Here is a 16,588-nt window from a genome sequence, read left to right on the forward strand (position 1 = left end):
GAGATCAAATCAGAACTACAAATGAAAGAACGAAACAATCGGTTCTCGATTCACAAATAATATTTATTATTGATCCCATTGAAACCAGACTGGACCGGACCGGACCGATGGTCCCAAGATTAGCCGGTCCGGTCTCCGGTCCTAGAAACTGCGAACCGGTCCTCCCGGTCCAGTTTTCGATTCTTGATTTGAATCGGACCGGATCGGAAATCTCTCACCCTTACTTTCTTTATCTGACTAGTTATGAGCATACTGATACAGCAAAATAATTACAGCCTGAAAGTACCATCGTGCTAGTTACACGAAAGATGAATCTGCTAGAAAATCAGAAATGTCTCTTCGACTAGAGTCCATGGATGACAGTAAGATCTCAACCAAATGCCTTCTTACGGACTGATAAATTCAACAGTCAAGTCATAATGAAAGTTAGGCACGAATGACAACCATTCTGTTCGCAGAACGAGTTTCTAAGAAAAGAAACCCGTTTGATAACATCCAAAAATTTCTATTTCTGAAACAGAAACCCGTTTGATAACAGCATAAAATTTCTATTTCCTGAAACAGAAACCCGTTTGATAATAACACAAATTTCTATTTCCCGGAACAGAAATCCATTTTTTTAGAACCCATTTTAGGGGTTAAACCCCTTTTAGGGTTTTTTAAAGGTTAAAATCCCTTTTAAATACCTAAACTAAGGAGTCTTCAAAAATACCATTTGGGCACCTCAAAAAATTTAAATTTCACTCAAAGTGGGTGGCCACAGGTATTCTAAACCATCCTGTGAAGTTTTGAAATTTTTTATTTTTGATTTTTTTTTGAAAAAATTCACCAAATTTCTTATTTTCCCGAAATCTGACTTTTTTTTATTTTTTGGAAATTTTTATGAATTTTTCTGGAATTTTTCAATTTTTATGGATTTTGTGAAATTTTTTTTTGAGATTTTTAGAAATTTTTCGGATTTTCTAATTTTTTTATGAATTTCCCGAATTTTTCTGATTTTTCTAATTTTTTTAGAATTTTTTTTTATTTTCCCGTCGGGAAGGTACCGGACCGAACCAGTTCAAATCGGTCTGACCTGATCAGACTTGGGCCAAATTTAAGAAGAGAAGTATTTTGAAGAGAGAAAATAGATTCTTTTAGAAATGGTTTTCATTTCTCGTCCAGAAACAGAAAACATACTTTTTTTTTGTTCTGATTTTTGGTTCAGAACCAGTTCTGGAACAAAAAGTTGTTCCAGAAATAGAAAAATGGAATTGCGTTACCAAATAGGTTTCTGTTCCAAACCTGTTTCCGGAAATAGAAAACTAGTTCTAGAGAGAAACAGAATGGTTATCATTCGCGCCCTTAGTATGTACGTAAAGAAGGACAACTGCCATTCTGCTTCCAGCATTGCAGAGAAAAAAATTACGACAGTTTATAAAGCTTTTTTTTTTTTTGCCGAAATATACTTTTACTGAGAATGAGACAACTTCAAACATTTAAGCCAATTTGGAGGTAATACTTTCTGCCTTTCTACCTTTGGGCTTTAGCGATCCAATCTGCTACACGGTTAGACTCTCTTGTTCAATGGGCCAGGGTCAAATGCTTAATTCCACTACGCGGTTGGACTCTCTTGGCGCGGTAATTCATGTTGACGACAGGACAGGAATTTAAGGAATTTTGTAGGTGATTACTGTCCTGTCTTGCGATCTTTTAGACAACTGCAAGGTCAGAATCTAATTGCTAAACAAGATGTTCACAAGGAACTCAATCAGATTTACCAACATAGAGCTAGTGATTCAAAAGACCTCTTGTTGATGCTTCTTTCAATTACCCATCTTTGATGAGATAAAAATTGAATATAAGTTCACAAAACTATGTATTATATCACAGTTCATGTCTCTGGAAAGACTACCATCCAATTCTTGGCGTGTATGACCCCCTCAAGAGAAGTTATCAGCTTACAAAGTCAAGTGCTAAGAGGACTAATCTGTTCAGATATGAACAGGCTAGACCAAGAAAGTTAGTTGAACAAAGGGATGTACCGCATAGGCAGCTACCACGAAAAACAAAACAAAACATCAGTTGATCACCATATGATTCACAGCATCTGATTTCACATTCAGCATCACTTTTCACCCAACAGAGGAGAAATTTGCATGCGTTCCAGTTGTCGTGGTCGGGAACTGATCAATTATGCATTCCTTTCCAGTCAGTGTCCAGTGCCGATACTTCATGTTTCTACACACCGTAAACTCAACAAGGAAACTTATGCGTCTGTTTCTATTTTCAGGCCAAGGTCTGTACGGAGCTGTATGAATGAGAAGCAATCGGGGGTGAGCATACATTAGATACTTCGGCACCAATGCAAAGCTCATCCCTATCAAAAGGAAAAAATCGCTGCCACAATCAGCTCATGTGAGACTCAAACCACTTAAATATCTGCTCGGACTGCAAGCTCGTCATTTCATGATATGCAAATGCAAGGTTCAACTCCTCCTGGACATGATTAACCAGTTGCCTATCCAGCAATATATTCTTATTCTCCTGGAGAGCCTTCTTCCAGTGAGTAGCACGCCCATCACTCTTCATATACCCATTTGCATCTATGAAGCCCTTACTACGAAACAGCTCAAATAACTTGGCTGAGACATTTTCATCTACACCGGGAATTCTATCAGCAAAAGTACTCGCCGACAAAGGAAACTCCACACATTCAACTGCAGCAACATCGATCCCCTTACTCTTCAAAACTGGCATGAATTCATCTATCTTCTGCTGTCTATTGGTGTCCTTGGGCATGTGAACAAATAGGGAGGGCGGATAATCCTCTGGTACATCCATCTGATCAAACATCCCCTCGGCAATCATCAGCACAATGCTACTAAACCTCAAATTTGACGCGAGGGCAGAAACAAAGTAACCACCAGAGGATGCCCCTAAAGCCACAAGAGGAAGTTTTTCGAGCTTGTTCTTCCCAACCCACCATCGAACGATATCTCTAACAATTAACCTTTCCTTTCCCATTGTCCAGCATCTTCCCGCGCTGGAGACGGTGAGGACAGCAAAATTCCTAGAAAGACCTTCGAGAACAAGTAGTCTTTCTTCAGGCAAGCCAACGCATTGCTGGCAAGTAGGAGATCTGTCCCAAAAATTAATAGCTTTGCCATTACACCCGTGAGCTATAAACAGCACCGCTTTTGGAGAATCGGGTATCTGCGATATCAAATCTGTCCCATTCCTGAACTCCACAACTGGGCGAAACTGAACCGAGGACTCAAACCTATTCCATCTTTGCCTCAGATGTGCCAGTACTGGCACCGGCTTTTTATCACCACCCCGGTAGAGCATAACCAGAACTAAAAGAATCAGAGCGGCAGACGTAACCAGAGCCGGAATGCTAAAGTTATGAATGCCGAACCATTGTTTCGATCTGCCTCCGCGCTTCAACATCACTGCATGGCAAAATGAGACGATTACATCGAAATGAATTCCTGAAAGCCAATGACTCACGTCTACGACTCCATTCCACATAAATTCTTCTTTTCCTCATTCTTTTCCTTTGGAATGATTCCCCGTGCTTAGGAGACAGAGATCGAAGGACCCCATTACGCTATAGATCACACAAGTCCCTTCCTCAAATAAACCATAATTCATCATCAATATCAACCTCTCTACAATCTCCATGCGAAAGACTGAACTTTGAACTTAAGAACAAGATACAACCTCTCTCTTCAATGGTGGGTATCTGACCAAAAAGCAAATGAAATTCAAGATCGCCGCTTTCACTTCCAATCTAAAGGGCTCAGCTTTTTTCTCTAGAACGCAAGTCAATTCACTCGAAAAAAACACCAAAAAAAACAAGAAAAACGCAGGTGCCCATCAGATTGAACAAGCAACATGTAAACTTACCAGGATAAAGGGAGGAAAACAGCGGCGAAAATAGGAGGAAACGAAAGAGCTTCCTTCCTTCGGCTTCAATGGCGACACTGAAGGGAGCCTGCGATCCGCATGCACGCGCACGCGCCCCTCCTTTCCGCGAGTGAAAGGTTGTTTCTCCAGATGAAAAATGGGGAATTGGGCTGAGATTGATCGACATCGCGGCCCAAACTGAATGGGCCTCCGTAGACCACGCGGACCCGGGCTCGCATTTGGGCCCAATTCTCGACCCGGGAACGGTTCGATGCAACAAGTTCCCGAATTACAACAATGATCCAAGTTTGATCGAAAGCAGACCTGTCAAACGGGTGGATCGTATCGAAAATTATCTGGCCTAAATTGGCCCATTTTAATCCGTTTTCGTGTAATACAAATCTAGGAACATGTACCCGACCCGACCCATATTGTTAAAACACTTTTTTATTTAACCCAAACTAAGGTGAAACTATGAAGTAAGCGGGCGCGAGATCGAGACAGAATGAAGAGAGATTCGTGGAAGTAAGCTGGGTCTAAATAAGTTGTGAACTCATTTAACACTCATATTAAACTCATTTATAGCATGGGTCTAAATCTATTTACGATCAATTTATTGAATAAAACTAACTCATATAATAACCAAACCCATCAAATATGGGTAAAAAGAATAGATTTATGACCCATTTTGTCTAAGCGCGAGTGCAACATATACTGAAAAATGATTATTGAAATGCCATCGTCCCATCATTCCTGCCATTCATGTCAACAACGCTACGTTACCAATCCCGACGGCCCGAGTACGCGAAATGCCTCGAGAACATCCCGGATCGAGTAAAAACCCGAACGCAAAATCCAAGCGGATCACATGTTTCACCCGACGAGTTCGAGTGGAGCGAACCGAACCGGAACCGATTTTCGATTTCAATGATGTGCGGCGACTGGGGGGGTCCCCATCTTATAGGAAATTAAATTGGACATAAATTTTTGGTCCGCATCTTTAGGTGGAGGTAATAAATTGATAATTCAGAAGAATTGTGGTTGGCAGGGGAGGCCATCATGTGATGTAAAGGGATTCTGCTCGTGTTGTCCGTGTGATGCCCATGTGACCTAAGTGAATTCCAAATCAGAGCATTAGATCCCCCATAGCTTTCAGCATCAAATGCCAAAGGTACATTCAAAGAGAAAAATCAATAAAAGTTGAATGAAAAATAATGATCATAATGATAATTATAGTGTAGATTTAAATTTTTTTTAAAAATTCATAGTACATAGCGGGTAGGTTGCATTATTTTGATATGGACCACGTCTTCTTCTTTCCTAACAATGTTAATCATAAATCCATTTGTCGCAATTAGTGCAGTGAGAACGAGAGGGAATGGTTTTTGATGACATTAAACTTTGAAAAAAAAAATGAAAAGGTACGCGTTACGCATTTCTAATGCGCAAATTCGAGAGATTTGAGGTACTTCGAAACAATTAAATTGCCCGCACAGTTAATCAACTAGAGGGTACAATGCATTCCAACAAAAATAAATGGTTAAATAAATAACGGGTGATCAACATTTCTTATTATACGATCGAATGAATGGACAGATGAAGCGATAATTTGCAAAGACCAGAAATTTGCGGGTAAGCACTTCGATTTTTTCTCAATCACAAACACCCGAAAATTTTCACAAATATTACAAACGTCGACACGTCGTACGGTTTTTCCCATAATTTTTTGAAATTCGATGGAAAAAAAACGAAAAATATTTCCTCGTCATGCATGGCTCGATGCACCTACCCAAAAATTCTTGGCATCGAACCGAACAACTATTGCATCGGTAGAGAGTACTTAAGAGTACCAAACAAGGCTCATCAATGTAGGTTTAAAACGGACAAGTAAACTAATGGACGGACATTAAACAAAGAGGGGAATGTTCAAAAACCACAGCACCCAAGGGGGGACAGCGATTATTAGCAGAAGTTCTCCCATGTGATGCTCGCATAACCCATAACATCCCACATAAACAAAAATACATAATTAATCCTCGATTTAATACAATCAATTAAATTTAATCCCCCATTAATTAATTTAATAAAGCAAAAAAAATTTAAAAACAATAGAGCTAAAAACTCCAGGACTTGGGCATGACTTGGATACAAGGAAATTAACAAAAAAGTCATAAACCTATTACACATTTGCCAATTCAGTTCCAGACCTTTTAATTGTGCCAATTGAGTCATAAACATTTTCACGTTTTGCCAATTGAGTCCATCCGGCCAATTTTGACAAGAAATCGCTGACGTGAATATTCTATGTGGCACGGTCGGCGTTGACGTGGACATTTCTTAATAATATTTTAATATTTTCCCAACTTATTATTATTATTTTCTTTTTTCTTTTTCCTTATTTAATTTTTTTTGTTAAGGCTGATAGGGCTGCTGACCACCGATTGAGGCCCGGCGACCCTCGACGACCGTGAGCGAGGGCTGGGAAGCCCTCACCAACATCAAGGGGAGGGTCGTGCATGTATGACGGTCGTGCCACGTAGAATAGCCAGCGTCCACGTTTGCGATTTCCGATCAAAATTGGCCGGATGGACTCAATTGACAAAACGTGAAATTGTTTAGAACTCAATTGGCACGATTAAAAAGTTTTATGACTAAATCCTCAAAAATGCAATCAGGTTATGACTTTTTAGACAATTTTCTTCTTGGACGGAGGTTAAGGTCTCCGTATGCCGACGTGGCGGGATCCCATTGGCCCACGCCGCGCCCCTCTCGAGGAACCGCCAGCAGGGGATTAATCAAGCCGTCGCTAATTAAAAAAAGAAGAAGAAGAGAAACGAGAGGTTAAGGATCATTTAATTAAAGAACCTAATTAAAGGAAGCAATTAGCGACGCATATTTATAAATAGCCAGTGTAACTACCTTCCATTTCCTCCCACAGTCGCTCGCAGATCTCTCCGTCCTTCTCCTCCTCCTCCCTCCCCCCCTCTCTCTCTCTCTCTCTCTCTCTTCCTTCCCGTCGCCATTGTTGCCGAGCTGTAAGCTGCGGGATCGCCATTGCCGGATTTGCCCCCTCCCCCCTCGTCGCGGGCCCTCGCCGGCGGATTCCTGTAAGTCGCCGTTCTCCCTCCGTTCTTCGTCGTCTGATGAGTTCGGTTCCTGCAAATGTATCGATCGAAGGGCCACCAGATCTCGCGGTGGATGATGATGGGGTGATCCGTGCTTCGGAGTCGCGCGATGATCTGATGAGCTCTCGCGCAATGCGCTCTGCCGTTTTCTTTTGTTTTGGTTTTTGGTTTGGTTTGGCATTGATGGATGTGATCATGCTGAATTGTTGCGGATGTCGAAGGGGGAAGGGCGAGGGTTGCGTTTTGAGATCTGGTTCGTTCCAGGCTCAGATCTGGCGATGTGTTGTCACGCCTTGCCGGTTGGCGGTGTGATCTGGCGTTCTTGTCGAGGAGAAACGGGGCTGGTCGGACCGGTTTGCTGCGGAAGCGTTTGTTAATGATCGGTTTTAACGCGGATTTGGTCTTTACGTTGCCGTTTTGAGTTTCGCTGCCTCGTTTCCTCGTAGTTTCATAGCACAGAGATGACTCTGCGTGCTTCTCTTACATGGGATCGTTCCTGTGGTTTTTCTCTGCTCTGTGTTTCTTCTTCACATTCTATTGGAGATGTATTTGCTCACCGATGATCTCTTGTTTGTTTTCGTATTGCCACGTGAAGCATCATCTCGGCTTTTTTTTTTTCTTTCTTTTTTTGCGGTGAAAATGACTTCTTGAAAGATCATTCTTCTGTGTGTATGTGTGGGAACGATGTGGATTCGTAGAATGGAGTATAGAAGGGCTGAAATTTTTTACTATATTAAGGGGAGATCTGGAATGCACATTTGGGAAAATGAATGCACAAATTTACGTTTAAATATCTTCTTTAGATGGAAGCCAAGTGACCAACATTAATATGACTTAGGGAGTTTGCTGCTGGCCCTCTAGATAGCCTTTTGTATATATCTTCAATCTAATAGTTCATTTTCATATCCCTTTGCTTTTGAGATTGTCTTTCCAAAGGGACCAGATATCTGGTGCCTACACAAGTTAAAAAAAAATGAATGATGACATGGTACATCCTCTACTCTAAAGTTCCAGCCAAAGTATCCCAAAACTGCATATGGGAGTTTGCAAAGGAAGCTAGGGAAGTTGCAGAGTGACAGAAACTTGTTAATTCTGTCTTTCCATTTTTGGTTCATGAACTTTATGGCACCAACAGATCAAGAGTGAAAAGATTCAGTTAAATTTTCTGAAATGTTCGTGAAGTTTTGACATTTCTTTTGAATTTGATGTAAAAATGACATATCCACTGCCTTCTGCTTCGATTTAGGTAATTTTGCTTAATTCATTACCTTCAACTTTCAGTCTCACTCTGTAATTTTGTTGACACGTGTACAGAGTCTTTCACTATGGCTACAGCATACACACCAAAGAACATTCTCATAACTGGAGCTGCAGGATTTATTGCATCCCACGTCTGCAACCGGCTTATTCGGAACTACCCTGATTATAAGATTGTGGTCCTTGACAAGCTTGATTATTGTTCAAATCTGAAAAACCTGCTTCCATCCCGATCCTCTTCAAAATTCAAGTTCATCAAGGGGGACATTGCCAGTGCTGATCTTGTCAATTTCATCCTCCTTACTGAGTCCATTGACACTATTATGCACTTTGCAGCTCAGACCCATGTGGACAACTCTTTTGGTAACAGCTTTGAGTTCACCAAAAATAACATTTATGGAACCCATGTCCTTTTAGAGGCCTGCAAAGTCACTGGCCAGATCAGGAGGTTCATCCATGTAAGCACAGATGAAGTTTATGGGGAGACTGACGAGGATGCTGTGGTCGGTAATCATGAGGCTTCTCAACTTCTCCCGACAAACCCATATTCTGCCACAAAAGCTGGTGCAGAAATGCTTGTTATGGCTTATGGGCGATCATATGGGCTGCCTGTCATCACTACCAGAGGGAACAACGTCTATGGTCCCAATCAATTTCCTGAGAAGTTGATTCCAAAATTTATCTTACTTGCCATGAAAGGACAGCCCCTTCCAATTCATGGGGATGGATCGAATGTACGTAGTTATCTCTACTGCGAGGATGTTGCAGAGGCATTTGAAGTGATTCTCCACAAGGGTGAAGTGGGTCATGTCTACAACATTGGGACTAAGAAGGAGAGGAGAGTAATTGATGTGGCAAAGGAAATCTGCAAACTTTTTAAGATGGACCCTGATACGCACATTAAGTTTGTGGAGAACAGGCCCTTCAATGACCAGAGATACTTCCTAGATGATCAAAGGTTGAAGAACTTGGGATGGTTTGAACGGACCACGTGGGAGGAGGGCCTAAGAAAGACAATGGAGTGGTACGTTAGCAATCCAGAATGGTGGGGAGATGTTTCTGGAGCACTGCTTCCTCATCCTAGAATGCTCATGGTCCCGGGGATCGAAAGAAAATTTGATGGGCCGGATGTTAACAACTCTTCCTCATATGCGGTGGATAATCATACTCCGAATGGGATGGTGGTTCGAGCTCCGAAGAGCAGTCCCTCTGCTCAAAAGCCCGCTTTGAAGTTCTTGATTTATGGCAGAACTGGTTGGATTGGTGGCCTACTGGGGAAGATCTGTGAGAAGCAAGGAATTCTATATGAGTATGGAAAGGGACGACTGGAGAACCGTGCACAGATCTTGGCGGATATTCAGACTGTAAAGCCCACGCATGTATTCAATGCTGCTGGAGTGACTGGTAGACCAAATGTCGATTGGTGTGAAACTCACAAACCTGAGACAATTCGGACGAATGTCGCCGGCACGCTAACCTTGGCCGATGTCTGCAGAGAGCATGGGCTCCTAATGATGAATTATGCTACTGGGTGCATATTTGAGTATGACGAAACACACCCATTGGGGTCAGGCATCGGTTATAAAGAGGAAGACAAGCCAAATTTCATCGGTTCCTTCTATTCTAAAACCAAAGCCATGGTAACTCCTTTTCGCATTTAGAAAAGCTCACTCTGATTACTCATCTAATGCGATTGGCTAAGCATGTCAACTAATCTAACCTTTTTTCATTTTCGTGCCAGGTTGAAGAGCTTTTGAAGGAATATGACAATGTTTGCACTCTTAGAGTGCGAATGCCAATATCTTCTGATTTGAGCAATGCGCGTAACTTCATCACAAAGATTTCGCGGTACAACAAGGTGGTCAACATCCCAAATAGCATGACCATCTTGGATGAACTTTTGCCGATTTCAGTTGAGATGGCCAAGAGGAACTTGAGGGGTATATGGAACTTCACGAATCCAGGGGTGGTTAGCCACAACGAGATCTTGGAGATGTATAAGGCCTACATCGACCCTGATTTCAAGTGGGTCAACTTCACGTTGGAAGAGCAGGCCAAGGTGATTGTCGCGCCACGAAGCAACAACGAGATGGATGCGTCGAAGCTGAAGAAGGAATTCCCCGAGTTATTATCCATTAAGGACTCACTCATAAAGTATGTCTTTGAACCCAATAAGAGAACGTCTGTCGCTTGAGGGGCAATTAGGCCATGAAGAATGTAGCTGTCAGGAATTCTTTTGGACTGGAAGCATTCATCAAGCTGAAGCTTGAATCGTTCCTGCTATTATTTTCTCTAGGGTGATTGTAGGATTGTACGTGTTTATTTTCTCAAGCGCATGACCTTAATTCTATCATTCTATAGTATTTATTCCATTTGATCCTTTTATATTTCGTGAAGCCAACTGCAGGCTAGAGGATGTACTTTTTTGCGAATTTCAATTTGTCTAGAATTCACGAAGAAGTGTGTAATAGCCTTCTGTCGTTCATATTTGTTGCGAGTCAGTACATTCAGCCTTGTGTAAGAACACATTTGTGATGCATTTATCGTTTCGCCACTGCTAGAGGTGGCAAAATGGAATCCATATTTTTGTTCATATTTAATGGTGTGCGTGTTGACACCATAGCCTCAAACCGGTTGCGACAGTGGGTCATAAATAGGTAGGCTTAAGTTTTAAAAACAATCTTAAATGTGTCATAAATGATTTACTTAACAAGCTTAAGTGAATAATAAATACGTCATTTTTAAATTTTTTAAAGGAAAAATTGCAAATAAAGGCATAAAGTGTCGGCATTTTCTCAAATAAGGGCATAAAGTGGACCTTGTGTCAAATAAGAGCCTGAAGTGCCTCATTTTCTTAAATAAGGGCCTAAAGTAACTATAACAATTTCAAATAAAGGCTTCACCCCGTCGGCTGGCCAAATTTTCCGGCCGATCAATGGCATTTTCGTCTAAAAACAATTTTAATATAAATTTTAGTTAAATTAAATTAAAAAAAAACAAGGGGGAGGGCCAGAGACAAGGGCCTAGTGGCCCTCGCAAGAACTAGAAGAGGGCAGCGACCCTCTCCCAGATCTGGGCGAAGGTCGCCGGCCCTCACCCTAGTTCGATCCTCGCCCAGACCAAGGCAAGGGCTGGCAAGCCTCGCCAGATCTAAAGCAAGGGCCATCGGGCCCTAGTCGTTGAGGATCGCCGGCCCTAGCTGCTGCCCCACCGGTGATGGGGCGGCGGCCACATGTAGGAGGGTTGGCTAGCCAACCCCTTGTTTTTTCTTTTTCTAAATTTTAGCTTTTTTTAGTTTGTTTTTTGTGGAAAAAAACACAAAAAGAAAGAAAAAAAGGAAAAAAATTAAAAGACGAAAATGTCCTTGACTCCAGTGAAGTTAGGCCCTTTGTTGAGACAGAGATGACTACTTTAAACTCTTATTTGAGACAAGATTCACTTCAGGCCCTTATTTGAAAAAATGAAGACATTTCATATCCTTATCTGACATAAGGTTCACTTTAGGTCCTTATTTGAGAAAATAAGAGCACTGCAAACCCTTATTTGAAATTTTTCCTTTTTTAAAATTTTTTTATGAATTTTTAAATATTTTTTATTTTGGTTTTCCTTCTTCCTCGGTTGGTGGCCGACCATGGCGACGGCTGGCGACTAGCCACAGGTGAGGGACAAGCTTGTCGGTCTAGCGGCCTTGCCGACCTCTGGCGAGCTCGTCCCTCCCTAGTGGCCAATCATCGGCTATTACCGTGGCCACCGACCGGCTGAAGAAGAAGGACAAAGAAAAGAAAAGAATAAAATTAAAATTTTGATTTTAAAAAATAAAAATAAAATAGAAAAAATGAAAAACAATAATTATTAAAATGAGTGCACAGAGGAAAATCAATTTAGATTTTCCATACTAAACAACGGAAAAATATTTTCTAGTTCATTTTCAGGTTTCAGCCGAATACAGGAAAATATTATTATTTTCCAAAATGACTTTCCACAAAACATTTTCTAGAAATTTCACATTTTCCTCGAAACAAACGGAGTCTCAATTTTTTTAGAAAAATGATTTTTATTGAATGGAAGTATTTTAGCAACATAATTTTTTTTTAAAAATCATAAGAAACAAGTTTTTCTAGATTTGGTTAAATATGGAAGTGTTTTAGCATTATAGGTCGGATCGGATATGGATCGAGAAAATTTACATTATGAATAAATGAGTCATAATAAGTTAATGAGTCAATTTGAATCGGATTATTTATGATCTGATCCACCCGTTTGACAAGTCCAATCTCTGCCGAGTAGACTGTCTGGCTGTGATCAATTTCTGGAACAGCCAAGACGGTGGTCGATAGACCCCACAAGCCTCTTGATGCATAGTGAGTACTGAGTAGGTGGCCTTTGTGGCTCTAGCTCAGTTGGTGGTTGGTAGAAATAGTGGTCAATACTAGAATGGCCAGCATGCAATGTTCGGAGTTATTGCCGAGGAATGTCCGGTCAAAGACGGCCCATAAATAGCCCCGGTGTATGCTCGATCACGTACACAGACTAAACCAACCGGAAGAAAGCCTACAGTCGTCTTGCCTTGTAAAACCCAAGTAACAATGGTAAAAATTCGAGCTAATTACTCAAATGATCCCTAAAACGTTGGCTTTAGGTGCAATGTCATCCATGAATTTTAGTATGTTCAATGTGATATCTGAGTTTTAGCCAAATGTGTAATATGGTACCTGAATTTTTAATTTGTTTGATATTATCCAGAACTTATGGTAAATATTTAATCTAGACCCTAAATTATATGAAAATATCCAATATTATCTTTCCATTAATTCAAGCTCACGCGTAACTTATTTTTTTTGCTGACCGTTCAAACGAACCGGATTGGAAGTCAAATCAACAAATTCCGTCAACTTGAATTAATTGAAGAACACCATTAAAGATACTAAATTGAACATGTACTTAAAGTTCGGGAATCATATTGAATAAATTATAACTTTATGATGACATTGCACATTAGACTAAAGTTCATAGATCAAATTGGACATATTAAATGTTCAGACACAACATTATACACCATCTGTATCATTTTTTCCTAAAATTTAAGCTGTTCTTGGTTCCAATCAGTGTCCCACCCTCATATTCTCATTCGTCCACTTTCACCGCCGCGGCCATCACCAATGATCAAATTCTCATGTGGACAATCATCACCAGTCATTTTTGCTTGCTTACACCGCGAAACAATTGCCTGCTTAAAACTCTTCAACCGGGCGTGTATTTGTCCATGTATGAGCACGGGGCCGGAGGAAATTGTAGTACTCTAAAATGTCCTCTCTAGGAGAGTGATTGTCAAGGATAATGACTAGTTTCTGAAACGAGGATTATAACGAGTTCCGAAAAAAGTTCAATATCGTGTGCATACCGGGAAAATTGTTTAAAAAGTCTTAAACTTATTGCACTTTTGCCAATTCAGTCCTAAACTTTTCAATTTTAATAATTAAGTCCATCTGGCCAATTTTGGTTGGAAAGTACTGACGTGGGGCGATGATGTGGACAATTTTAATAACATTTTAATATTTTTTGAATTTTTTTATTTTTCTTTTCCATTCTTTTTCTCCTTTTTTTTCCTCCCCTTCTTCCTCCTCCAGCCAGCTATAGGGGGAGGGCCGGCAACACTGGCAAGGGTGAAGTCGGCCCCACCCGATTTGGCAAGGTCGAGCCTTACCCAACGACAGCAAGGTCAACCTCACCCAGCCATGATGAGGCCGCCCTCGCTAGACATGGCTGGGTGAGGTTGGCCTCACAATATCTGCAAGGTCAAGCCTCGCCTAGCGACGGTGAAGCTCACCCTCGCCAGTGGCCAGCGGGGGCAAGGCTCGCCCAAGGTCGATGAGATCGACCTCACCGGCCCTCTCCTTTGGCCGATTGCCAACACTCGGCGATTGGCTAGAGGAGGAAGGAGGGGAGGAAAAAAAAGGAAAAAAAAAAAGAAAAAGAGAAAAAAGGAAATAGAATAGAAAAAAAATAAAAAAATTTCGAAAATATTAAAATATTATTAAAAATTGTTCACATTAGCGACACGTAGGCCTAGCCGGTGTCCACGTCAGCAATTTCTAGCCAAAATTAGCCGGATGGACTCAATTGGAGGTTTATGACTCAATTGGCAAAGTTGAAAGGTTTATAACTGAATTGGCAAAAGTGCAATAGGTTTAAAATTGTTTGGACAATTTTACTTGTGGATACCCATTATGTGATAGTTAAAAAAGATATATTTAACATGATTATTCGTATATGACCGAACAAGCCATATAACGTAGGGGTGTGCATGGTCCGGGTGGGCGGTTCCCACCCCGGAACCGTGGACCGCCCGCTACAGGACCGGTTCCAAAAATTGGAACTGAGAACCGCCCGTCGGTTCCATGGACTCGCCCGAGAACCGGACCGCCGGTCCGGTCCGGTTCTTGGACGAGTCCATGGAACCGGTCTCAACAAGTTTTCCTAAACAAATAAAAAAAAAATCTGTGAACCAACATCGGATCAACATAACAAAAGGAAAAGAACATAACTTTTCATACAATTCCTACACTATGATCAATTATATTAACCACATCATCCATAAATCAAGTGGGTACCCATTAATTATTGAGAAAAATGACCAAGGTATCCCAACTACACAAGAGCTTTAGACATGATAACAAATTTTCTTCTTTTTTTAAATTTTTTTTGGTCAGATTTTTTTAATTAAAAATTAAAAAAATAAAATATATTATTATTATATTACCGGTCCGGTCCGGGTGGGCGGGCGGACGGTTCCACACCTGGAACCGGGAACCGGCCCAAACAGTACCGGTTCCAAAAAATTGGAACCGGGAACCGGACCGGTTCCCTTGGGAACCACCGGTTCCGGTCCGGTTCCGGGCGGTCCGGGCGGGTCCCGGTTCTTTTGCACACCCCTAATATAACGTAACCCACCCATGGGTAGCTCAGTTGGTTAGGGCGTACTTGGGATTGTGTGTTTAGGCGCATTGGTCCCAGGTTCGATTCTCCAGTTGAGCACTTGTGATTTAAGTGGGGGGCCATGGCGGTAGGTTGCTGTGCTAGTCTCCCCCGAGGAATAGTCGAGGTGCGCGCAAGCTGGCCCGGACACCTCGATTACAAAAAAAAAAAATTCATATAACTTGATAGACCATATATATTTAGCAAGTAAATGATATAAATATGCTCTAAGTGAGAAGATACCACAATAGTGCAAATACTGCATATTGATGCAGCGGATATCATTAAAAGAAACTTAGGCTTTGTTTGTTTCTCGGATAATGAATGGTTCGGAAAACATTTTACAAAAAATTACCGTTTGTGTCGCTTGCGATAATTAGCTAATGAAAAATGTTTTCATTATCGACAACAATTTATGTCTAAATGTTTTCGTGGACAATGTAAATATTTTTCGTTTATTCATTTTTCTAAGTAATATGAGCGATCACTTTTAGGAAAATGTTTTCCGAATCATTCATCTTCCGCGAAATAAACAGAGTCTTATAGAGCACGATAGCAAGTAATTAATCGAACAAATAAATATTATCATCGGATCATCGAAATATTAAACATATCATTTTATAAACCTATAATCCTAACACTAAATATCTTTCACAAAGATGATCTTCATCACCTTATAGCCTAGTTCTTGGATTTTAAGTTAGTTTTTGAAAGAGAGATGAACACTTTATGGATTTTGACGAACATTAGGAGATGAAAGGGGTGAAGAACGTCTATTTGCCCCACCAACTCCCGAAGAAGTAGATTCCGAGGTTCATCTTACTGGCCATGAAAGGACACGCCCTTCCGATCCACAGGCGCGGATCGAATTTGCGCAGTTATCTCTACTGCGAGGATGTGGCGGAGGCATCCGGAGCTATTCTCCGCAAGGGCGAAGCAGGTCGTCTGTTATGACATAGCGGCTAAGGAGGGAGAGGAGGGTAATCCAATGTGACGAAGTTTGAGGTGGATTCCAACTGCGCGGATAAAACTCGTGGTGAACGGGCCTTTCAACGACCAGAGTTGCCTGATGATCGAAGGTCTGAAGAACTTGGGATGGTTCGAACTTTGAACGGACTGCTAAGGAGGAATGTGGAGTGGTGTGTTGGCAATCCAGATTGGTGGGGAGATGTTTCTGGAGCACTGCTTCCTCGTCCTAGAATGCTCATGGTTGGCAGTCCCATCTGCTCAAAAGCCAGCTCTGAAGAGAAATTTTACAGTTTGAGGGGTGGCAAACTAGGCTCCTTAAAGGCATTCATGAACCCGATTCCGCATCAGTTCCCGCTATTCTCTTGGAATCA

At 41.3% G+C, this 16,588-nt stretch overlaps 2 protein-coding genes across 2 annotated transcripts; one reads left to right on the forward strand and one right to left on the reverse strand.

Moving 5' to 3' along the window:
* Positions 1–1,841: 1,841 nt before the first annotated feature.
* Positions 1,842–4,027, reverse strand: LOC115685858 (uncharacterized). Its single transcript, XM_056315570.1, has 2 exons — positions 3,892–4,027; positions 1,842–3,434 (listed from the first exon to the last, which is right to left on the reverse strand). The coding sequence occupies exon 2, from the start codon at positions 3,430–3,432 to the stop codon at positions 2,389–2,391; it is 1,044 nt and encodes a 347-aa protein (XP_056171545.1). The 5' UTR covers positions 3,433–3,434; positions 3,892–4,027; the 3' UTR covers positions 1,842–2,388.
* Positions 4,028–6,836: 2,809 nt separating this feature from the next.
* LOC115685829 (trifunctional UDP-glucose 4,6-dehydratase/UDP-4-keto-6-deoxy-D-glucose 3,5-epimerase/UDP-4-keto-L-rhamnose-reductase RHM1-like) lies at positions 6,837–10,475 on the forward strand. The gene is made up of 3 exons (XM_030610962.2): positions 6,837–6,998; positions 8,331–9,913; positions 10,015–10,475. Exons 2-3 carry the CDS (start codon positions 8,342–8,344, stop codon positions 10,465–10,467), a joined length of 2,025 nt encoding a protein of 674 aa, XP_030466822.1. The 5' UTR covers positions 6,837–6,998; positions 8,331–8,341; the 3' UTR covers positions 10,468–10,475.
* The last annotated feature ends 6,113 nt before the right edge of the window (positions 10,476–16,588 follow it).

The sequence above is a fragment of the Syzygium oleosum genome, unplaced genomic scaffold (assembly GCF_021117445.2).
Source record: "Syzygium oleosum isolate NSW1041296 unplaced genomic scaffold, Sole_v2.1 Sole_v2.10, whole genome shotgun sequence".
Lineage (NCBI taxonomy): Eukaryota > Viridiplantae > Streptophyta > Magnoliopsida > Myrtales > Myrtaceae > Syzygium > Syzygium oleosum.

Excerpts from the sequence above, each read along its gene's own strand:
- LOC115685829 (XM_030610962.2), top strand. The coding sequence starts at position 8,342 with ATGGCTACAGCATACACACCAAAGAACATTCTCATAACTGGAGCTGCA. Across the intron at positions 9,914-10,014 it reads ATTCTAAAACCAAAGCCATG|GTTGAAGAGCTTTTGAAGGA; the intron begins GTAACTCCTTTT and ends TTTTCGTGCCAG.
- LOC115685858 (XM_056315570.1), bottom strand. The coding sequence starts at position 3,432 with ATGTTGAAGCGCGGAGGCAGATCGAAACAATGGTTCGGCATTCATAAC.